The sequence below is a fragment of the Hemitrygon akajei genome, chromosome 22 (assembly GCF_048418815.1).
Source record: "Hemitrygon akajei chromosome 22, sHemAka1.3, whole genome shotgun sequence".
In the NCBI taxonomy this organism is placed as follows: Eukaryota; Metazoa; Chordata; class Chondrichthyes; order Myliobatiformes; family Dasyatidae; genus Hemitrygon; species Hemitrygon akajei.
In genome coordinates, this window is record NC_133145.1 from 46,342,132 (window position 1) to 46,367,218 (window position 25,087).

General features: G+C 38.4%; 1 protein-coding gene across 2 annotated transcripts in view; it reads right to left on the minus strand.

Annotated features, from left to right (window-relative positions):
* Window positions 1–681: 681 nt before the first annotated feature.
* The window catches only part of LOC140714690 (cAMP-dependent protein kinase type I-alpha regulatory subunit), a 71,033-nt gene continuing 46,627 nt past the window's right edge, over window positions 682–25,087 (minus strand). For both annotated transcript variants that reach the window (XM_073026149.1, XM_073026148.1), the window contains exons 2-10: window positions 19,275–19,448; window positions 18,582–18,673; window positions 17,661–17,722; window positions 15,077–15,123; window positions 10,017–10,175; window positions 8,532–8,592; window positions 7,744–7,865; window positions 4,792–4,873; window positions 682–4,519 (exon numbers count right to left, since the gene is read on the minus strand). In XM_073026149.1, the coding sequence (XP_072882250.1) occupies window positions 4,347–4,519; window positions 4,792–4,873; window positions 7,744–7,865; window positions 8,532–8,592; window positions 10,017–10,175; window positions 15,077–15,123; window positions 17,661–17,722; window positions 18,582–18,673; window positions 19,275–19,433 (957 nt within the window). In that variant the 5' untranslated portion in view covers window positions 19,434–19,448 and the 3' untranslated portion in view covers window positions 682–4,346. The remainder of the gene's footprint in view (window positions 4,520–4,791; window positions 4,874–7,743; window positions 7,866–8,531; window positions 8,593–10,016; window positions 10,176–15,076; window positions 15,124–17,660; window positions 17,723–18,581; window positions 18,674–19,274; window positions 19,449–25,087) is intronic.

The following is a 25,087-nucleotide window of genomic DNA, read 5'->3' on the forward strand; positions in this document are numbered from 1 at the left end:
CCATATAGTTATTGAATTGCAGAGCTTCTGTCAATTATCAGTCACACAATTAAAAAGTCAGTGCCTTTGAATGTTTTCAGCTGTCATTGAAATAACAGATAAAGTTGTGGGCACAAAGAATTAGGAAAAGGAGTAGTTAGCAAGGAAGGGGATAATTAAAGGCCATTTTTTGATAGTGCTAATGGAAAATCTGAAGACCAGGAAAGAGTGGGAATCAAGGTTCAGGTGTCAGTAAATCAACTAGAAGTCAGCATCAATGACCTTGTAATGAAGAACGATTACTCTACATTTCCTGATTTTCTGCTCAGCAAATCAGAAACGTGAGCATTAAGAATAAAGTCAAGGATTCTGCATATATTTATTCAAGGTGGCATGAGTTTTAGACAGTGTATGTAAACAGTGTAAGTTCAAGAATACTGCTTTTCTTGATTTCATTTGTAAACAATAGGGAGAAAAACACTAGTACCACTCAGGAGTACATTTTTGGCAAAGGTGATTGCTTGAATGTCAATAATTTTATTGAGTTTTTAATGATCTCAATATTAACCTTAGGAGGGGCTCTTTTTTTAAAAAAAAAAGTGGCAATACTTGCCAACAGATTATAGAAAACACGCACTGTAGTAAATTTCACTGAAGAACACAAGCACTACTTTATAATTAGTTCAGAAGAGAGGGAAACAGTTTTCTTTTTAAGAATTAATTTTTATTGCTTGACCTGTCATTAGGACACTATAACAAAAGGATTATTTTTTTTAGCACATACAGTAAATCTGGGAACAATACAAAAATGGTCCTTAGATAATCTACATATTATCACACTATTTTCACTTTGCAATTTTATTTTTGTTGGTAAGATGCTGAGAATGTCTAATTCCCATAAGATAGCTAAGGCAAACTACATCAAACTGTGATCGTTTGTACATACAGTTCTGATTGCACACATAAGATAAAGCTTCAACTGTATCAGATTATTCAATAAACTTTATATCAGCTGCTTTGTAATAAAATCACTTAGGTAAATAAAAACTTTAAGGACGTGCAACAAGCCAAAGCCAATCTGTTAGTTGCCAGGGCTGTCAAGTTTTTACCAAAATATGCAAATAGTCTAAAAAAAATCAATGTTTATTACTGGAATACTAGATTAACATTCTTACAAGTAATTTTGGGTTCTGGTAAACTACATCCTGGAATGATTTTCTAACAATTTGTCCAATCACCAATAAATACTAATGTATCTGGAGAGGACATTTTCCAGCAGCAAACCAGCTTAATTCTGTCCATCCCAGAAATAAAACTCAAGCTTGGTCTCAACTTAATTTCCAAGATGGTTACACTGATGAAACGGAAATTGGCTCTAGTTACGAAGAGTATACTGCAGTTCAACAGTAAGCAGACATTAAACACCACAAACCGAAGGCTGCAAATGAAGAAAGCAGATGCAAGATCTGGACATGGTGCTTCATGATAGTGCTACCATGGTTACCATTTAAACAGCTGATGCCAAATCAAAAACAAGTTGAAATTAACATCTTAACCCTCCAATGAAATGCAGCTTTCCACTTCTCAAGTGAAAGTGTTACACTTTCAGTGCGGAGCTTCCTCATGGATTTTTACGCTTTGCATCGACACAAAAAAAAACTGGCAAGTTTGTATTGTGTGCTACATAAAAAGGCAGCTAAAATGGTTTTCCAAGTTTTCATCAGGCAATGCAATATTCAGTACATTATAAATCTGGTTTCCTTCTCCCTGGAAATATTAGCAGACAATCTATTTGGTATCCTATGCCCAACCCTACATCACAAACAATTTAGTTTTGGCTTGTCATACAATCCAAGTAATAATCCTAGCCCAAGTCATTCTATATAGAATATTGAATATAATTTTATCTAATTACCGCTATGTGGAATTAGTAAAGTGTGTATGTAAAGGATGCATATTTAACACAAAGCTGTGAAATACTGAAAGGTCATTAAGACTCAGCAAAGCTTCCGCCTTTCTTTTTTTGAAAGCCTCAAAATAAAATGCACTTCATGCCTTATGACAAAGCTGTTGTAGTACACTTCAGAATGCCAATATATTGGCTAGTTGGGATTTTCCAGTTTTTTTTGGTTTCTGTCTTTACTACAGTGTCTGGGTACACATTTGCATAATACTGGCTGAGCTCTGATGTATGCCAACAATGGAACAGCAGCGCCAGCTACTGAGAGCTGTAGGAAAGTGCAACTATGATTAATTGCAAAATAATAGGGGCTCAACAGCACTGCACCAACTTAATTATCAGCTATTTAAATAGCTATCATATTGCATCATCTAGTCTAATGCAGGGCAGTTAGTTAATACCTATTCATGTCCAATGCTATTAGAGAACCAAGAAACAACGCATATTACAAGCTGGGCCAGGATTGCAGAAGATTTAGTGATGCCAGTTCCCCCCCCCACCCCACAGTCATGTGCTGGTCAAGTACTAGTGCATGGAGTATCTGCATCAGTATAGTGATGGCGCCGGTTTGTTACTAAAAGGAATGTTTACATATTTGTCCTTGGAATGAAATTATATATGGTTCATAGACAAGGTTTTATTTTGCAACCCTTTCTCTAGCTCTGTCTCAGCAACAGATTGAAAGCTTATAACACATGGCTAGGGAATAAATCCATACATTACTTTGATGATGTAACTATAACTCAGCTTCACCATGGGGATTACTTGTGTAAATGATTTGGGAGAGAAAAAAAAGGTATTTGGCAAAAATAGTATTGTGTTAAGACAATATCATTTTGTAGATATGGATTCTTTGTATGCCCTACTACTATCACTGATCAATAACTGAAACTGATTTTCCAATCTTATCAGAAAATAGTAGCAGACATTCAAAATAAACTATCCCACATTAACAGAAAGGGCATAATTCATGTATTTCACCTAATGTCCTTGAATTTAAACACATCTTTGGAACCAAGTTATTCTATTTGTCGTCTAGAGTAGAAAAAAAACCTAAAATATCTGGTTCTTTTTATTCCTCCCTACAGCTTTCAATACCATAGATCTGTACTCAATTTAGGCTGTAGAATTTTCCTCAGCTTAAGCCAATATAACTCCACAACTGGCCACCAGAAAATACAGCTCACAGGAAGAATGACCGTTTTACTCTGTTACTGGAGATGACGTGACTGCATCTCACCATCAGTTGGACAAAGTACCCAAAAACAAACTCAATCAGCACATCCAGAACTAGGAATTTTCTGGCTACAAATTACCTCTAAAATTCCAGGAGGGAGACTAATAAAAAAATAAGCTCCACTAATTCCTAGTTCACAATAAAATATTCTGATATGAGCTTAGAATTTGCTTTTTGCATAAAATATCATGTGTTCAAATCTCTATGACTGCGATTCAGCAGATCCTGCAACCACAAGGTTAGATCAATACAGAAAAATGCCAACCTGTGAACTAAACCCTTCAGACTAGAACATCAGCAAATTTTAATGATGCTTGATTATTTGTATTTTAATGTGATATGCATAAATCATAAATAGTGTATATAACTAATCTTTCTCATGCAACTATCTGGCTGATTCACGCACTGCACAGAACTACTATATGGGATCAAAATTAAGAGGGATTTTTTTAATGGTCTAAGTTTAACCTCATGTGCGAATGGAGTATATATTAATTTCACAAAACTGCAAGGACTAAACAAAGTGTAAAATTATAAAAAAAATTCAGACTAAATAGCTTTTCAAATTATTTTCTAAACATTAAAATGTCTGTTGTCTTCAAGTCCAAAAGATGTGAATTTAGTCATTTTCCTCCCTCAAGTAAATGCCACGTGCAAACAGAAAATGCTGCTTTCCGAATGCATATTTAAACTTTATCAGTCCTATCCATATGAGGCATGTTTTGTGGTAATTTGCACACCAAGGGTTTAAAAAGAATTCAAATTTAAAGCTGCTCACCCAAGCCTAAACCCAAGATGTTCAATTTCTACACGTTCACATGATTCAAGACATGAATGCACTACAACATTTTGAAACAGAGCAAGCTAAAGGGTTCAAAGATCCTCTGCTCATAACCAAAGCTTATCACCTGGGTATTAATCACACTATTTAGTTAAAACAGCAGAGTTTTAATTTCAATAAACAAGCAAAATAAAAATATAATAAAGCTCGATTGACTGTTGGAAGCTGGTGCAGTGTGAAAAAGAAAACAAATGTGGCATTAAATTCTACAAAGGGAATGCTTTCTCTGATGGACAGGAAGCTGTGGTGGTCTGCCACAGGAAGCGGCACTTCAGACAGATATGAGGCAGTTTGCTCAGGCGGAGGCTGCAGCAGAGAAAAAGAGGATTTCAGACAGACAGCGATACAAAGCTGTTGTACTGCTGGATATTCCGTTTAAGTATATCTGAACAAGGACCCAGGACACGTTCAAATCGCGGTCTGTCCAATTTCACACACTTCAATGGACCACGTGCTACCACTGTGGCAGCACGAGGACGGTTCATCAGAAGAGCTATTTCACCTGAGAGAAAAAGAAAAACACAAATCAAATCCATACTTCCAAGAAATTTCCAAAAGAACCAAGCCTCCATACTGTCCTTGGTTCAGCATGTTAATACTAGCTTTCTAGATTTGATTTCCATTGTTTGCCATTGGCTAACTTAAGCTAGACTACTTTTGCTTTGAGGACTTTTGGAGCAATGCTCTGGTATACCTCCGACAGTGTTCACTTTTGCAGTCAAAATTTCAATCATTTCAAAAATTTTTTTTATAATATTTACACAAAGAACTCACCAAAATAATCTGATGGCCCCAATCTTCCAACTTCTATGAACTCTTCATTTTCCGACCTGCGCTGCAACACAGCTGCTGTACCCTATAAAATAAAGTACACATCCACATTTAACACTGTAAACTGAAAGTGTCCCAAATTCATTTAGCAATGCACACTATGTCTACTAATAAATAACACGAGTATTTTTCATATTAATTATAGCAATAGCAGTAAAGGCCTTATATTGTAAAATTTGCAGTGGTAAACACTAACAGAAATTCATCACAAAAACTGAATATCTCAGGGCAGGGGTTCCCCACCTGGGGTCCACAGATCCAGCATGAACTCTTGGTTATTGGTAAGGCTCCATGGCACAAAAAAGGTTGAGAACCCGTTTTAAGATATACATTTCAAATGGTCAAAATAGCTCAAACCAAGACATGGCACAGTAATATTAACTTCAAACCAAGACCAGTAGCGTGCCTTATGACGTTAATATGCAAAGATGTAAAATTTTACAACTATCAAAAAAATGCAAAGCACTTCCTGAGCCTGATCACCAGGCCACATACAAAGAAATTGTCCCAAAATAAACAAGTTGTATTTTAATGCTCAAAACTCAAGTACCGTAGATTCCGGACTACAGAGCGCACCTGATTATTAGCTGCAGGCTCTAATTTTAGAAATAAAATCAATTTTTTAATTGTAAAGGCCGCACCGGATTTTAGGCCGCACCGCTACTTTTAAATATACATACGTATCGGTAACACAAATTACGTTGCATATACTTTTTTACTGAACAGCACGAACAACATTCCAATATCTCCTAGCGACTGGTAAAAATATATATATTGCAGCCTACCAGGAAAAGTTATTGATCGACTTTAACTTAAAAGCAGCGTTTTCGATCGGGTCTAATCGGGTCTGACGCTTGCGCAATGCGATCGGGTCTAATCGGGTCTGACGCTTGCGCATTGCGATCGGGTCTAATCGGGTCTGACACGCTTGCGCAATGCGATCGGGTCTAATCGGGTCTGACGCTTGCGCAATGCGATCGGGTCTAATCGGGTCTGACGCTTGCGCATTGCGATCGGGTCTAATCGGGTCTGACACGCTTGCGCAATGCGATCGGGTCTAATCGGGTCTGACGCTTGCGCATTGCGATCGGGTCTAATCGGGTCTGACACGCTTGCGCAATGCGATCGGGTCTAATCGGGTCTGACGCGCTTGCGCAATGCGCTCGGGTCTAATCGGGTCTGACGCTTGCGCATTGCGATCGGGTCTAATCGGGTCTGACGCTTGCGCAATGCGCTCGGGTCTAATCGGGTCTGACGCTTGCGCATTGCGATCGGGTCTAATCGGGTCTGACGCGCTCGGGTCTTGCTACGAGTATTTTCCATGTTGATGAGGGTGAGTACAAATGACTGATTTACAATAATTTAATTGTGAAAGTGCGCTTGATTTATCGTACAATTTCATTGGACCTCTGTGAACTACTCATCAATTTTATTGGTCTACTGTTACGAGGCAAAATGTTTACGAGGCGGCATGAAAAAAAAAACCATGTATTAGCCGCTCTGGATTATAGGCCGCAGAGTTCAAAGCTGTTCAAAATGTGGGAAAAAAGTAGCGGCTTATAATCCGGAATCTACGGTACAATGAAAATGGGAATTTTACAGAATCAATCCCCAACAGACTACCTGACTGCCAGCAAAAAAATGATGGCAGGATTTAGAAGAACTAATTCCTCTCTTAAGTCAAAATATCAATAGAAAGCATTAAAAGGAAACAGCCTGAATTTAAATGTGCTGTGGCTTGAAAGCAGATGCCAAAGATTCACAACAAAAATCAAGCCTTAACAGATACAATACATATTTTGTCAATTCCAGGAGATTAAAAATTTGAGTTTAAAGAAACAAAAGTGAATGAACCCCAAAGGTAACTTTTAACAATATAACTGCACAGCATTCAATAGAATATCTCCAACAACAGTGAACAAAGGCAACACCCATCAGAAACAGCAGCCAAGAACTTGAGTTTTTGGGTATTTTCACTTGAAATAATTAAGCTTCTGGAAAGAGCATTTACAAAATAATGGATTCCATGTCCAACGGAAGTCCACATTCAAACCACATGCAAATTCCTACTTCATTTTCTAGACTGAGATTAATTGCAAAGTAGTTATAATACACAGCACAACTGATTTTTAGTCATTTGATAAAATGAGAGTTCTTTCTTTGGGACATCACCACGGGGCAAATAATTGGAGATTTTCTGATTAGACCACTAAATTTACTGTCAGAATTTAAACAATTTGTAGTAGAAGGCATGTTCTGAATGAACAAAACATCCTTATAAAAAGAACATAGGGCAAGACCTTAAAAAATGACAATACTGTAGCTAAGAAACCTATTGTTCAGAAAAGCAAATTAGAACATACAATGCTTAGAAAGATTATTTAAAATTTCATTCTCAAGGGACAGTAAACGTTGAACAATTGCTACCAGTTTATTTAGCAATACAGTACTGAGTATGCCTTCCAGCACTTCGTGCCACACTGCCCCAGCAACTCCCCCGACACCCCCAAATACCCCAAACCAATCACAGGACAATTAACAATGACCTATTAACTTACCCAGTACATCTTTGGGTTGTGGGAGGAAAATCATAGCACCCAGGGAAAACACACGGATTCCGCAGAAAAGCTGTATAGAGACTCCTTACAGATGGCCCCAATATTAAACTCCGATGCCCCAAGCTGTAATAACGTTGTGCTAACCGCTATGCTACTGTGGCATCCATGGCAAGTATAAATCAAAGAACTCCTGAAGAGCCAATGACTTACAAAATAGCCATAACCAACACCACCAAGTGGCTGCCAATCTAAATTTTGCTGACATATTAGTAAACAAAATAGTCTGTTAAATACTTAATCTATATTCAAATGGGATATTGTCTTATATTATTGCTACCTCTAAAATAATGAAAAATTCATCGCCAGGTTCTCCTTGAACCACAATCTTCTGTCCATCTTCAAACTGCACCGGTTCCAATGCATCAGCCACAGTCAACCGTTCCCATTTATCCAGTGATTCTGTTTGGGGATGGGAAATGGAGCAAGGGAGAAAATTTCTTTTATGTTTTGAATAGCATATGTTTAAGTATATCAAATAAACATCACAAAATTACAACAAAATATTGATTCAATCACCTCTTCAATATATCATTAATCATAATTCTGTTTGCATTACGTCTTTCTCAAACTAGAATGTAGCTAAGCATGTCAGCAACATATAAAATGCTGGAAGAACTCTATGGAGGGGAATAAGTAGTCGATACTTCAGACTGGGACCTTCTTCAGGACTGGAAAGGAAGGGGGAAGAAGCCAGAATGCGGTGGTGGGGGAAGGGAAGAGTCCAAGGTGACAGGTGAAACCAGGTGAGGGGAGATAAAGTTAGAAGCTGCGAAGTGTTAGGTGGAAAAAGTAAAGGGCTGAAGAAGAAATCTGATAGGAGAGAGAGTGGACCAAGGGAGAAAGGAAAGAAAGAATGGTACCAGAGAGGGAGGAGAAGGGATAAGAGGGGAGCTGCTCTTGAGAACCTTCACTTCAGAAGATGCATTATTGAGTACAAAACAATTGGGACTTTGATTTCAAAGGGTTCTGCATAAATTCAAGATCCATAATTCTCCTTACCAAAATTCTCAAACATCCGGACAAATTTTTGCTCATATAGAGGAAAGTAAAGCATTTTCTTCCTACCTAATATGGAGACCTTACTGAGGAACTCTTCATACATCTTTCTTTTTCTCAACGTGCTTCCCTATAAAAGGAAATATTATAAAATTACCACAAGATTTCACATCCAACAGTTTTATATTTCAATGCTTTTTGCCCAGATCTTGAAATTTTATGTGTTTTATTAAGAGAATAATACACAAGGTTTAAAAGATATTTAAGATAACTGCTATATATCCTTTTACATATGTTAAGCAATCCCTTGGTGTAGTACAAATGCAGTTTTCAGGAAAATCAAGACATCAATTTAACCTTGCAATTTTAGTATAAAAAATGTATATGATCAATTTGAAAATATTAAAAACTGCTGAAGTTGCTGTGCAAAATGGATCACTAATAGGCATGTACAATCACTGTATAACATTTTTACAGGAGGGTTTCCATTCCACTGATAACTCAATAGAGCAGCTAGATGATTTAAGCAAGCAGCAGTATCCCATATATTACAGTTTGGGGCTAAATCCACACTGGGTTAGTACAAGTAAAAAAGCTTTTCAAAATTGGTGCAAATCTGACGGAAACAGCAAGATCTGAAAATTATGAATAACCCTGTACAATATTTAAAGATTTTAAGATTCTGAAGGATTTTGAAACCATGAATTTTAAGATTGTTAATCCTAACTAGAGAGTTTCAGAATGTACTTCAGGTTAATATAGTAAAGAGTGCAAATACCTTAAAAACATTCACATTACTTGGTTCATTATTCACACTATACAGTTCCAACAATGGAATATCAAAATTAGTAGCTAATTGTCCTCAAAGATGAGGTCATGCAGCTTGAAACTGTAACACTGCAATCCACCTATTGAAGTTACAGGTGTCCCCCGCTTTACAAATGTTTGCTTTACGCCACTTCGCTATTACAAAAGACCTACATTAGTAACCTGTTTTCGCATTACAAAGAGGATTTTCGCTTTTACGAAAATTTTTCCCATATAAATTAATGGTTCTTTGCTTTACGCCATTTTGGTTTAAGAAAGGTTTCATAGGAACGCTCTACCTTTGTAAAGGGGGAGGGGGAGGAACACCTGTACATCCACAACATTGCTGACTTAAAATTTCCAGGATTTAGCCACGCAATAATATACAGACAATTCCAAGATGATACGCAATTTGGTGTGGAACCTATAGGTGGTGTTATTCTCATGTATGTGCTGCCTGGAACACCTGGGTACACTGTTTTGGGAAGTTCTGTTACAGTAGCCTGACACACTTTTTAGATATTTACATTCAGTCATACTAACACCGATGGAGAAGGAAATGGGTGCACTTACACTGGCAATCGAGCAGACTGCTTTGCCCAGGATGGTGCTCAGCTTGTCCACCTGGGATGCTCTTGCAGCCAAATCATCCCATTAGCTTAATGATGGCCTTCCAACATTCATGACCAAACATGTAGAACTACCTGATCTGTTGATTAGGAGGTAATATAAACGTATTACTCTTACCATCAAGATTCTCCTATAGCTGTCTCGATCAATACCCCATAGCTTCACATTGGTCTTTGCTCTGACAGTTGCAGCTCTTGGGGTTCCATAAATCAATGCAAGTTCTCCAAAACTGCCACCCTCTCCAATGCTAGTTACCCATTCATTGTTAACATAAACCTAAAATCAAAACAAGCAGAATCAAAATGAATAGTTAACAGATGCTAGAAACACAAAATTTCACAAGCAATCGGTAGGTGAGAGAGCAACCATGGAGAAAACAGATTCAACACTTCAGGTCAGGGACCCTTCAACAGAACTAGAAATATATTTTTTTTAAATGAAGCATGTTAGAAGTTACAAAACAGTTTCACCTGGATGCAGACCAAAATCAATTTCAATTACAGTAGATTCTGGTTAATTGGGACACATTGAGACCAGTACATTTTTGACCAATTAAGCAGCTGCCTCAATTAGCTGAGGTTGCATGGAAATAGTTAAAAGGTAAAAAAGCTAAACTACCATTTAACTGATTAACAAATTATGTATTTAAATGAAATACAGAACAAATTAGAACACTATCAACACTACTGCAGTACTATAAAGCTGTATATTATTTCCTTATAGTTATCAACAGAGGAATTCACCCAGTGTACGTCTTCTTTTGACTGACTATAAATGAACAAAATCAGCACAGACACCTTGTGCTGATGGACTGTTTTCATACAATGCTTTTGACGACTGTATCTTCCAAATCTTTGTTTTCATTATAACATTCAAGATGAGTGTCAATACCTTAAAATTCTTTGTAGTTCCTAACTTGAAATGCCATATTCAAGTTTGCTGATGACACCACTGTTGCAGGCTAAATCAAAGGTGGTGATGAATCAGCATATAGGAGAGAGATTGAAAATCCTGCTGAGTGGTTTCATAAGGACAATCTCTCAATGTCAGCAAAACCAAGGAACTGTTTATAGACCAGGTGAGGGAAACTACAGGTCCATGAGCTAATCCTCATTGGAGGATTAGAGGTGGAGAGGGTTAGGAACTTTAAATTCCTAGGTGTTATTTTTTCAGGAGACCTGTCTTCCGCCCAGGATGCAAGTGCAATTACGTAGAAAGCATGGCAGCAACTCTGCTTCCTTACAAGTTTGCGGAGATTCAGTATAACATCAAAAGTTTTGACAAACTTCAATAAGTGTGTACTGGAGAGTATATTGATTGGCTGCATCACAGCCAGGTATGGACACACCAATGCCCTTGAATGGAAAATTCTATAAAAAGTAGTGGATGTAGCTCAGTTCATCATGGCTAAAGCCCTCCCAACTATTGAGCACATCTGCATGAAATGCTGTCGCAGGAAAGGAGCATCCATCTTTAGAGACCCCAGCACCTGGGACATGCTCTTTTCGCACTGTTGCCATCAGGAAGAAGGTACAAGAGCCACAGGACTTGCACCATCAGGTTTAGGAACAGTTACTACCTGACAACCATCAGGCTCTTGAACAAAGGGGATAACTTAACTCACACATCATTGAAATGTTCCCACAACCAATGAAATCACTTCCAAGGACTTTTCATCTCATGTTCTCAATATTTATTATTTATATCATTGTTTCTTCCTTTTGCATTTGCAAAATTTGTTGCCTTCTGCACTCTGGGTGAAAACCCTAGTTTGGCAGTCGTTCATTGATTCTGTTATAATTACCGTAGATTCCGGATTTTAAGCCGCTACTTTTTTCCCACATTTTGAACAGCTTTGAACTTTGCGGCCAATAATCCGATGCGGCTAATGCAAGGTTTTTTTCATGCCGCCTCGTAAACATTTTGCCTCGTAACAGTAGACCAATAAAATTGATGAGTAGTTCACAGAGGTCCAATGAAATTGTACGATAAATCAAGCGCACTTTCACAATTAAATTATTGTAAATCAGTCATTTGTACTCACCCTCATCAACATGGAAAACACTCGAAGCATTGTGCTACCTACCCTCTTAGTTTAAACTATATTTGTTTTCTGTACTACATCGCGGGATGCTATGACGACACACCCGGTTTCGCGGCGTCTTGTGGGAAAATGCCGTTTGCGATGAAACGGAAAGGAGGGGGGAGCGGATTCCGCGAGCGGCTTTGGATCTGAGCGAAATCTGCTTTTAAATGCCGTTTGCGATGAAACGGAAAGGAGGGGGGAGCGGCATTACGCGAGCGGCTTTGGATCCGAGCGAACTCTGCTTTTAAATGCCGTTTGCGATGAAACGGAAAGGAGGGGGGAGCGGATTACGCGAGCAGCTTTGGATCCGAGCGAACTCTGCTTTTAAATGCCGTTTGCGATGAAACGGAAAGGAGGGGGGAGCGGCATTACGCGAGCGGCTTTGGATCCGAGCGAACTCTGCTTTTAAGTTAAAGGTATCAATAACTTTTCCTGGTAGGCTGCAGTATATATATTTTTTACCAGTCGTTAGGAGATATTGGAATGTTGTTCAGTAAAGAAGTATACGCAACGTATATTTAAAAGTAGCCGCGTACGGGCACGGTTCGAAAAAAAGCATTTGCAATATGTATTTGTTTTTGTTACCATATGGATTTAATTAAAAGTTAAAAAAATCCTCACGTGTAATATCTTTCTGTGTAAATATCTCATATTACAACGTGGGACACCTGCGGCCGAAAATCCGGTGCGGCCTAAAATCCGGTGCGGCCTTTACATTTAAAAAAATGATTTTATTTCTAAAATTAGTGCCAGCGGCTAAAAATCAGGTGCGCTCTGTAGTCCGGAATCTACGGTACTATTCTATAGATTTGCTGAGTCTGCCCCCAAGAAAATGAATCCCAGGGGTTGTATATTGTAACATACATGTACTTTGATAATAAAGTTCACTTTGTACTTTGCCGTAGTGAAATAGTTTCACTTTCATTCTCTGCCACTTTGTGGCATCTTCAAGACTAAATGCTTGAAACTGCAGTGAACAAAACAATTCTAAATTGTTTTTCTGCTTATTTCTTGGCAACTACCAGTGACAAACATGACTGCTTTTCAATACAAGCATACACAATTGGTGCTATTTAAAAACTGTTTATTCTAAGCATGGTGTAGTGTTTAACAGCCACACAAGTGCACATGTCTTACACTAGTTAGAAACTGTTCATCAGCATAGTAGTATAGTGGTTAACCGGGTTCAATTTCTGCCGCTGTAAGGAGTTGGTACATCCTCTCTGTTACTGCGTGTGTTTCCTCTACATGCTCCAGTTTCCTCCCACAATCCAAAGACAGCTGGTAGGTTGATTATTGTAAAGTGTCCTATGATTAGGCTAGTGTTACAGCGGGAGTTGCTGGGCAGTGTGACTCAAAAGGCCTATTCCGTTCTGTATTTCAATAAATAAAATGACTGTCCCCTGCCTCAATTAAGCAGCAGTGTCCCAAATAAACAGAGAATCCCTGCTATTTTATCCATTCATTTTTGTTCTTTAAGAGTTGTCCCAAAATTAAGCAGCTACCAAAATTAACCAACAGCCCAATTAACCAGAATGCCCTGTACTTTGAAAATGGTTAGAGACAGAAGCAGCAAAAAAACTGCAACAGTCACAACTATGAAGAGCAAGGGACAAAAAGGGGGTTATCCAACATTAAGCTGAACATTAAATCCCCAAAAGGAAGACAAGCCACTAATCCTCAAGCTTGAATTTGCCACAATAGGAGCAATAGAAGCAGAAGTCAGGGTGTTAGTGAGAGACCAATTGGGCTGCAGCTTTACCAAATAGCTCTATACACTCAAAAGGTGTAACCCTGAGCTTCCATCGCCTGTTATGCCAATTTTAACCTATTTTCACCTGTCTTTGCCCTGGTAACAGTACTATGCAAAAGTCTTAGGCACTTATGTATATATAGCTAGGGTGCCTAATACTTTATAGTAGGTACTGTACGTTGATCCTATGACATTCAACAGAAGCTTGAAGAACAGCACCATACTATTTCCATCTTTGAATCTTCCCCCACATCCATCATAGATGTGGTTGCATCTTTAACTCACTTGTGTTCCTTCTTCCTACTAACTTTAGAATTAACTGTTATCTCATAATTTTGGACTGAACCCCTTTCCCCTTCCACAATTTAAACAAGATGCTTATTTTCTTGCTTCTCTATTTCTGATATAGTATCTTGGCCCAATACACTGACTTACCACTCCTGCCCCCGCCCCCACAGTGCAGATTCTACTGACCAACTGAGTGCTTCCAGCAATTTTAACTTTTATTCAGAATTAAAATATTCTGACTTTCACCATTTGGAGTTCAATTATATAGGCATTGAGAAATCAGTTACATTTATCAGATGCAAGGACAACATTTTAAACAGCATGTCAGCAACACCAAATTGTCAGTGCATTTCAGACAACAGCTGAACTTCTGAAAAATTTGATTAATTGTTTAATACATACAGCCATTTCCTCAGAAGTGGTACACTATATCCACATACCCTGTAAAGTAGGGATGGCTGGAAGCATCCAACTCAAATACTACATCAAAAATTAACAGTGTTCCAGAAGTGTAACTCATTAAATAGCAACGTTATATACAATTTAAAAAATCTATCTTGCCATTATTTTAAGCACATGATCACACAATGCTCAAAAATCTTCAGAAAAACTAGACTGGCTTCTTCTGCAATGTGGGAATATGAACACTTTAGGCATCATTTGTATTTCTCAATAAGAAACATGACCAATTTACCAGTTTTAGGGAAGAGAAAGATATTATGTCAATATTTGAAATTTAATCATCGAATGGAACAGTGCATCGGTTCCATTATACTGCAGTCCTACAAGGCCATTAACTGAGTAGTAATTTCAATTTTAAAAACATGCAGTATTTAGATTTCTACATTTAAATCTGTAACAAATTGGTGGTATGTACAATTTGATAACAATTAGCATTAATCTGTCTTTTTCATTAATGAAAGCCGTCATTATTAATATATTATGCACAAGATTTAAAAAAAATCATAACAGAAGTACAATTCAGTATTCACACATTGAAATAGTAGTGCAAAATAATCACTCATTCCATTAAATAGGCTGCAAACTTACATCCATTTCTCCTTGATCAATAACATAGAAATTATCTCCTTCATCACCTAAAAGAAAAATATACATCAAAATCTTACATCAAAAATTTGCTGTATTTTTAATTTATAATAAAGAAATTTTTTTAAATTTACCCCACCAAGTCGTCAACATATAACATTTTGCAACTAATCAAGCTTACATCACAATCATTTCCCTCATTCCCTTACCACAGACTCAAACATCCAATCTTCAACCAGATTTCTGGTTTTCATCCCTTTCTATCCATTGCACAAGAAACAGTCTCTTCATCCTCTCACCCCTAACAAAAAAAAAAGCCAGACTATCTATCATTAAAGACTCTCACCATCCAGGACATGTCCTCTTCACTTTACTACCATTGTGTAGGTATTACAGGAGGTTGAAAATGCACACTCAATGTTTCAAGAACAGCAACACCATCAGACTTTTTGAAAGGTGCATGAATCCATGAACACCATCTCATTAATCATCTTGAGCATTTACATTTGTATTTTGTAACATAATTTTTATGTTTTGCATTGTACTGCTGCCACTAAACAAATATACGACATGTCAATGATAACAAACTAAATTTTGAGTTTAATGAAGCCAAATTATCTATCCTTGACATTTACTGAATTTTTCTTACCCCCTGCATGCCACCTTGGCAGAACAGAAGAGCATTTTCAGTAATAGATTAAGACAACTGCACTGCTCCAAAGAGTGCTACAAGAGGTCATTCTACACTCAGCCATTAGGCTCTATCATGAGTCAACCTATAACTGGAAGTGATGACCCCTCCTGTTAGACTGTTATTAACCACTATTTACCAGAGCTCTGTTTATCACACCTTTCTATCTTGGACACCCTGTGCAATATTACCATCACTTCTAATCTGGACGGTGTAAATGTGCACCCATTGCTGTATAATATTATGCTAATTCTTGCACTACCGTCTCATCAGTGTGAATTTGGAAATCTAGTAAATCTTTTTCACATCTTATTTTTAAGGTAACTTTTTTTATTCTTTCTTACTTCTCTTCTAATATTTGTAAAACTGTGCACTTGTAATGCTACTGTGACACTGCAATTTCCTTTGGAATCAATATAGTATTTATCTAACTATATGTATTTAAAGGTCCAAGTCCCTGACCAATATTCTGGGTTACTATTACCCTGACATTCAAGTAGACCAATCACATAAGAGCTATGGGTACAAGAAGGCCTGCAGCTGGATTTCCACCAGCCAGACATATGACAGAATGCTCATGATGATCAACAGCATCCACGACAAAGAAGCCCACTTGGCTGGTATCTCATCCACAACTTGTAATCATACCTGTAGTGTGTACACTGCGTTGCTTGCCAAGATTCCCCAAATTCAGCTATCAAACTTATGACCATAATCACAAAGAACAAAGAAAGCAGGCACAGGGTAACACTAGTACCTGTCAGTTCACCTCCCAGTTTCAGGCCATCCTGACTTTGATACATAATCACAATTCCTTCAATGGCATTGAGACTGAATACTGGATCTCTATACCAAATGGTGTTTAAAGAGCAGCAAATCAGAATCAAGTTTATTGACACTGACATTGGTTGTGAAATTTGTTGTTCTGTGGCAGCAGTAGTGTAGGCCTTACAAATTACTATGGGTTTCAATGAAAAAATAAAAGTACAAAAGAGAGAAAGTAAAGTAGTTTTCAAGGATGGTTCGAAAATCTTATGGCAGAGGGGAAGAAGCTGGTGCTAAAGCATTGAGTGTGGGCCTTCAGGCTCCTGTACCTCCTCCCTGATGGTAGTAATGAGAAATGAGCATGTCACAGATGGTTCTAAATAGACAACATTCAAAAACTGCATTCTGCAGCACTTGAGCTTAATATCCTAACAGGAGATATCAGTTTCAAATTTTGATAATCAAAGACAGATATAAAAAAAGCGATTTTGTTTCAACCTTTCTCATACTTTCTTCCGACTCTCCATTTATTCCAGTAGCAGCATTTGATTTCCACGTAGCCAATCCACATACGAGCTTACCTATCCCCTCCTCTGAGAGGCTAATAAATCTACCAGCTTATCTTTGGGATGTGGGCAACAACCAAATTATTGTAGGAAACCTACATGGTCAAAGGAAAACCTACAAATTCTATAGATTCCTGAAGTTCTTTTCCACCCTTTTGTTTATGACTATCAACCCTTCAGCTAAATTTTTCCTCCTCATGATTATTCATTATTGTTTCTCATTATATTTGAATGTTAATTTTAATATCATATGCTAACGAAAACATAGTTACAATAATGCTACGTCATGGATAGAACTAAAAGCAAATGTGGCTATATTGCACCTCATACTATATAAACTTGGTATTTAGAGAAAAGCCTAGAAAACAAATCAACAAGAATCCTCCTTTAAACAATTGGTGGCTTGGATGGAAAGCTAAAAATCAAATATCTTCACTTTGACCCCATCTATCCTTCAGTTTAGAACTATAAGAAGTAAAAGCAGAAGCACAAGAAAGAACCAAGACGTTTACCAATATTAAATTCAAATATTGTTTCCTTTCAATGGTCGAAGTTTTGATTTTACCTTGTTGTATGACTGTTTCACCAGCAATGTATGTGACAGGAAACATTGCATCAAAAATATCACTATAAGAAATAAATGTTAAAACTTGAAGTTAGCAAATGCAGAAGTAGACAACATTTCAAAGTTTAAAAATTGCAGATTAAGTTCCAACAAGACTAATGGCCACCGTGCATTCACCCCTGACGTCCATTCCCATCAGGAACATTGCAGAATATTAGGTGAGAACACCACAGATATCATGGATCATTATTTTGACAATTTCAAAGCAGCACTATTAGCCCAAAGACCAACTAACATGGTGGGAGAGTGAGAAGCGAAAATGCAGATAATTATTAAAATATGCATACAGTGACAAACCTTGTATAAATAATCTAATCCATGAAATGGTCCATCATTGGAGGGTCTTTCAAAGTCTATGATTAGAAATCAACTTAACCCAAAGATAATGTGCAGACAATAAGGACCTAAAGACTGAATAAACATTTTCTCTAATCAAATCAAAAGTCAATTTTCCACGTCTATTCATGAGAGCTTACATTTAAGAAACTCAATTCAATTTACAAAGAAATAATTCTGAAGAATATGTAGGCGATATATACACTGCCATTGTTGTGAACATTAAAGATCAATAGCCATAAAATCTTGAATATTTATCAAAACTTTCCATTCTGAAAGTTTCACTAAAGAACTCAGAATGAAAACTTCACCAAAGAATTCTGAACATCTGAAGCATACAGGTTGCTCTTTTACATATTAGGCAATACATCACTCTGCACTATACCAAATCTTAAGTGACTTCTCAGATCTTTAAGTTAAACTGAAGCCCAACAAATGCTGCTAAATCACTGAGGCTGAAAAATTATAAAGCCCAAAACAATCTTCACATTCATGCCAAAATCTGTAATATTAAAAACTCCTCACCTTCTTTCATTGTCATCCAAATGAGAGAATAGCACATTCTTTTCAATGGCTTTAGCCAGGGCAGCCATAGTCTTGTAATCCTTAGTAATTACCTAAGTTGTTACAAAATAAATATGAACCGCTTATAATGGGTGACATAAAATACAATGCATTGTAGGGTAGCCTTCCTGTTTATGGATACTGTGGAAAATTGTTTGGTAAATCATAGCTTCCAAAAAAAAAACGACTTGCATATCCATACACAAAATGTTCAATAACCTAATCAAATAGCATAAAACTGTACTCGTCTCCTTTCAGATATTTCTGTAATCAGCCTCCACCTGTGAGAAGCCATAAAGGTGAATGGCAATTACTTAAGAAACTGTACTGACCCATTCAATTGTCTTTAATGTACATAAGACCTTGGAAAAAATTTTGGCAGTAAAACCCAATTCCAGTTTTCAACACCTAAGACTCACAAATTTGTAGATTTGAGCACAATTCAATTGGATGTAATATTCTAAATCTTGTAGACTGATGTGAGTAAATCTGCCCAATAATTGAAAATCTACCTTACTGCTTTCAATCAAACAAAACACACCTTTGTTGCAGTAATTAATATCACTGGTGTTAGAAAAAATCAACAGAACCAGTGAATTATATGCATAAGAATTTCAGTAAGTATCTCAACATCTGGCCAGAATGCAGACTTACCTTTCTTACATATGATGCAGCATCTTCCTCTGTGTAAACTTCAGCACTAATTGCCCCGCGGCGTCCTCGCTCCTTCATTACTGGATTCATGGGTGGAGGGGGAGAGATTTCATCCTCACGCGAGTCAGATCGAGAACCCGATTTCTGCTGATTGTGCATCTGTTTGGCCTCCTCCTTTTGTTATATAAAAAAGGGGGAAATGTTAATTGACCTAGACATAAAGCTCCAGGTGGCCTTCATCTGTGCCAGATTCTTGTACAACTAAAGAAAATGAAAACAACTAAATACCATCATTTGCACTAAATCTTTGCCATGTTCCTCATAATAAAGCATAATTGGAAACAATGCAAAATAATCAACATGGGAATCTGGATGAAAAAGGAATACTTCACCTTTTTGTTAGTTGAACAAACAGTCCAGTGGAAATTTCACACAAAATGCTGCAGCTTTGACTGGACATACAATTCATGGTTTCTTTCAAATTAGGACACCCACCGTACGATAAAACAATTTTCAGAGATTAGTCAAACCTACCCCTGTCCAGCAATCCACCTAAATTATCTACAAAAGGCTATTTTAAGAATGAAAAAAACAATTCCGATTGAGGTTAAAGTCAAAATCGAATGCATATCAGCTCTGGCAGGGTTGGCAGGCCAACCCTGCTTCCTATAAAGCAAAACCTCACACCATGAATGGTTGTGATGCCCCATGTCCAGATAAGTTCAATGCCTTTTATATACACTTTGAAAGGGAGAATAAAACTATACCTGCATGAATCCCTGCAGCATCTGGTATGCTCTTTCTCAGAGGCCAATGTCAGAATATCTTTCAAGAGGGTGAAACCCCACAAGGCATCAGGCCCTGATGGCATATGTGGGTAGAGCTTCGAAAACCTGCGTCAGCCAACTGCAGGAAACTTCAAAGACATCTTCAATGGTAAATGGTATGTTGGCATTCATAGCAAAAGGATTTGAGTACAGGAGCAGGGAGGTTCTACTGCAGTTGTACAAGGCCTTGGTGAGACGGCACCTAGAATATTGTGTGCAGTTTTGGTCCCCTAATCTGAGGAAAGACATTCTTGCCATAGAGGGAGTACAGAGAAGGTTCACCAGATTGATTCCTGGGATGGCAGGACTTTCATATGAAGAAAGACTGGATCGACTAGGCTTATACTCACTGGAATTTAGAAGATTGGGGGGGGGGGGGGGGGATCTTATTGAAACGTATAAAATTTTAAAGGGATTGGACAGGCTAGATGCAGGAAGATTGTTTCCGATGTTGGGAAAGTCCAGAACGAGGGGTCACAGTTTAAGGATAAAGGGGAAGCCTTTTAGGACCGAGATGAGGAAAAACTTCTTCACACAGAGAGTGGTGAATCGGTGGAATTCTCTGCCACAGGAAACAGTTGAGGCCAGTTCATTAGCTATATTTAAGAGGAAGTTAGATATGGCCCTTGTGGCTAAAGGGATCAGGGGGTATGGAGAGAAAGCAGGTACAGGGTTTTGAGTTGGATGATCAGCCATGATCATACTGAATGGCGGTGCAAGCTCGAAGGGCCGAATGGCCTACTCCTGCACCTATTTTCTATGTTTTCAATCTCTCACTGCTGCAGTCAGAGGTTCCCACCCACTTCGAAAGTCAAGTCAAGTCACATTTTACTGTCATTTCGACCATAACTGCTGGTACAATACACAGTAAAAACGAGACGACGTTTTTCAGGACCATGGTGCTACATGAGACAATACAAAAAAAATACACTGAACTACGTAAAAACAACTCTGAAAAAATACTACACCCGACTACAAACCTAACCAGGACCACATAAAGTGCACAAAACAGTGCAGGTATTACAATAAATAATAAACAAGACAATAGGCACAGTAGAGGGCAGTAAGTTGGTGTCAGTCCAGACTCTGGGTATTGAGGAGTCTGATGGCTTGGGGGAAGAAACTGTTACATAGTCTGGTTGTGAGAGCCTGAATGCTTCGCTGCCTTTTCCCAGACCAATGCCCAACAGCAAGGTGAGCTGCTTCAATTACCATTGCCCAGTGGCGCACACATCTACTGTGATTAAGAGCTTCGAGAGGTTGGTCATGGCTAAAATCCTCTCTTGCCTAAGCAAGGACCTGCTGCAATTTGCATTTAACCCAATCGTACTTTCACTTCTAATACACAAGCTCCAAAATCTGGGCCTCTGTACCTCGCTCTGCAACTAGATCCTTGACTTCCTCACCAGGAGATCACAGTCTGTGCAGATCGAAATAACATCTCCTCCTGACAATCAACACAGGCACACCTCAAGAATGCATGCTTAGGCCATTGCTCTTCTCTCACTACACCTGCAACTGTGGGGTTTGGCAGAGCTCAAATCATCTACAACAACACTACTGACAGAATTTCAAATAGTGACAAGAAGCAATAAAGGAGTAAGATCGATCAGCTAGCGGAGTAGCATCTCAACAACCTTTTCACTCAACATCAGTAAAACCAAGGAACTGATGTGCACTTCAGGAAGGGGAATTTGAGGGAACACATGCCAGTCCTCATAAACAGATCAGTTGTGGAAAGGGTGAGCAATTTGAAGTTCCTGGGTGCCAACATCTGAGGTACTACTCTGGGGCCAACATACTGATCCAATTACAAAGAAGGCTTGACAATTAGAAACATAGAAAACCTACAGCACAATACAGGCCTTTCAGCCCACAAAGTTGTGCCAAACACGGCCCTACCTTAGAAATTACTAGGCTTACCCATAGCCATCTATTTTTCTAAGCTCCATGTACCTATCCAAAAGTCTCTTAAAAGACCCTATTGCATCCGCCTCCACCACCGTTGCCAGCAGCCCATTCCATGCACTCACCACTCTCTGTGTAAAAAACTTACCCCTGACATCTCCTCTGTAACTACTCCCCAGCACCTTAAACCTGTGTCCTCTTGTGGCAACCATTTCAGCCCTGGGAAAAGCCTCTGACAATCAATGTCTCTCATCATCTTATACACCTCTAACAGGTCACCTCTCATCCTCCGTCGCTCCAAGGAGAGGCAGAGTTCACTCAACCTATTCTCATAGGGCATGCTCCCCAATCCAGACACCATCCTTGTAACTCTCCTCTGCACCCTTTCTATGGCTTCCACATCCTTCCTGTAGTGAGACGACCAGAACTGAGCACAGTACTCCAAGTGGGATCTGACCAGGGTCCTATATGGCTGCAACATTACCTCTCAGCTCCTAAATTCAATTCCATGATTGATGAAGGCCAATACACTGTACGCCTTCTTAACCACAGAGTCAACCTGCACAGCTGCTTTGAGCGTCCTATGGACTAAGACCCCAAGATCCCTCTGATCCTCCACACTGCCAAGAGTCTTACCATTAACACTATATTCTACCATCATATTTGACCTACCAAAATGAACCACTTCACACTTATCTGGGTTGAACTCCATCTGCCACTTCTGAGCCCAGTTTTGCATCCTATCAATGTCCCACTGTAACCTCTGACAGCCCTCCACACTATCCACAACACCCCCAACCTTTGTGTCATCAGAAAACTTACTAACCCATCCCTCCACTTCCTCATCCAGGTCATTTATAAAAATCACGAAGCGTAAGGGTCCCACATCAGCTCATATTACTATATTTCATTAAGAGTTTGAGGAAACTTGCTATGTCACCAAGGACACATAGTACAGATGTACCATGGAGAGCATTCTAAGTGGTTGCATCACCGTATGATATGGAGGGGCCACTGCACAGGATTGGACAAAGCTGCAGAAAATTGTAATCTCAGCCAGCTCCATCATGGACACCAGCCTCCTCAGCAACCAGGACATCTTCAAAAGGCAATGCCTCAAAAGGGCAGCATCCATGTTTAAGGACCTCCGTCATCCAGACATACCCTCCTTTTATTGCTACTGTCATCGAGAAGGTCTAGGAGCCTACAGAGACACACTCAATATTTCAGGAACAGCTTCTTCCCTCCACCATTGGATTTCTGAATGGACAATGAACTCATGAACACTTCTTCACTATTTTTTGTCCCTCTGTTTTTAAACTACTTATTTAATTAATTTTTATATACATTTTATAATTTATAATTTTTATTACAATGTATTGCAATGTACTGCTGCTGCAAAACAACAAGTTTCACGACATATGCCAGTGATATAAATCTGATTCTGAAAGATCACAAGCTTGGTATAGTTATCATTTTATCACCAGACCCTGGTGTTAGGCCTTCAAAAATTAATATTTTTAAATAAACAATAACACTATTATCACTGTAAATAAACTAACCTTCTAAGTCATGAAAAGCCATCTGAAGTGAATGAGTTTGCAGTATGACTTAGACAAGATTTGAGTTTTGATTAATGTGACATGGCTGTTACTTTCTAACAGGTGTCAGGCAATGAACCATGCTCCTCTTGCTGTTGCCATCAGGAAGATGGTACAGTAGCCTCAGGATCTACACCACCAGGTTCAGGAGCAGTTATTGACCCTCAACCATCAGGCACTTGAACAAGTGGAGGTAACTTCACTCAGCTTCACTCGCCCCATCACTGAACTGTTCTGACAACCTACGGACTCACTTTCAAGTCTCTTCATCTCATATTCGCAATATTTTTTTCTTTGTGTTTGCAGTTTTTTGTCTTTTTGGTTCTTTGTTCATCCTGTTGCATGCGGTCTTTCCAGTCTATTATGTTTCTTGGATTTACTGAGAATGCCCACAAGAAATCAATCTTATGGTGACAAATATGGTGTACTTTGATAATAAATTTAGTTTGAGTTTTGAATTCCATCAACTTAACATGTTGTCACCAACAGCCAGAAATGCAAGTTAATGTCCATCCAAGGCTATACAGTAGCAACAAATTTGCCTTCTGTTTCAAAACATTGTTGCACAATACAGAAATATGATGGAATGCTTCACCCTTGCCTGGATGAGCAAGGAGCCTCAGTAACATTCTGTTTTCTTCATCATCACTCAATACATTATCTCTCAAAGCAGCTCTGATTCTTTAATTTAGAATAGGCAATATAGGAACTTGAAGGCTTCTGTGAAAAACCTCTCAAATCTGAAGTGACAACAGCAGGTGCATGGGAACAGTACACACACCAAACTGGCTAGGAAATTACACATGCATTTCTGGCTGGAACCCTGTTCCCTAACTGCATAAAGGAATTCAAAGAACATAGCTCAACGTAATCACCTTTGAAGATGAGAGAGCTAAAGTGTAGACTTGCCAGTAAAGTTCATAACAAGCAAAAGATTCAAAAGAGCAGAAGTTGGCCTTTCCCAAAACCATCTCTTCCAGTAATAATATAGCAACAGCATAGATGTTTAAAATGGACCAAAACAGTGGACGAATGAATTAATTTAATTCATCACCTTCTGCCCAACAAGAATATTGTTCTTGATAAACTAACACAGAAAACCAACAGCACAATACAGGCCCTTCGGTCCACAAAGCTGTGCCGAACATGTCCTTACCTCAGAAATTACCACGGGTTACCTATAGCCCTCTATTTTTATAAGCTCCATGTACCTATCCAGGAGTCTCTTAAGCAATTTTGTTCCCAATTAGCAGCAATGCTCCTGATGGCAAAAGTGAAAGCTGCCACAACTAATACACTAGTAAAGCTAAGACCATTTTTAAGTAAAAGTGAACAACTGAAGCTTTAACAAAGTTCCATCAAGAAATTACTATGCACATTCATGCAAGTTTAGAATCAAAAATATCAGAATCAGGTTTATCATCTCTGACATAATATTGTGAAATTTGTTTTGTTGCACAGCACAGTGCAATACAAA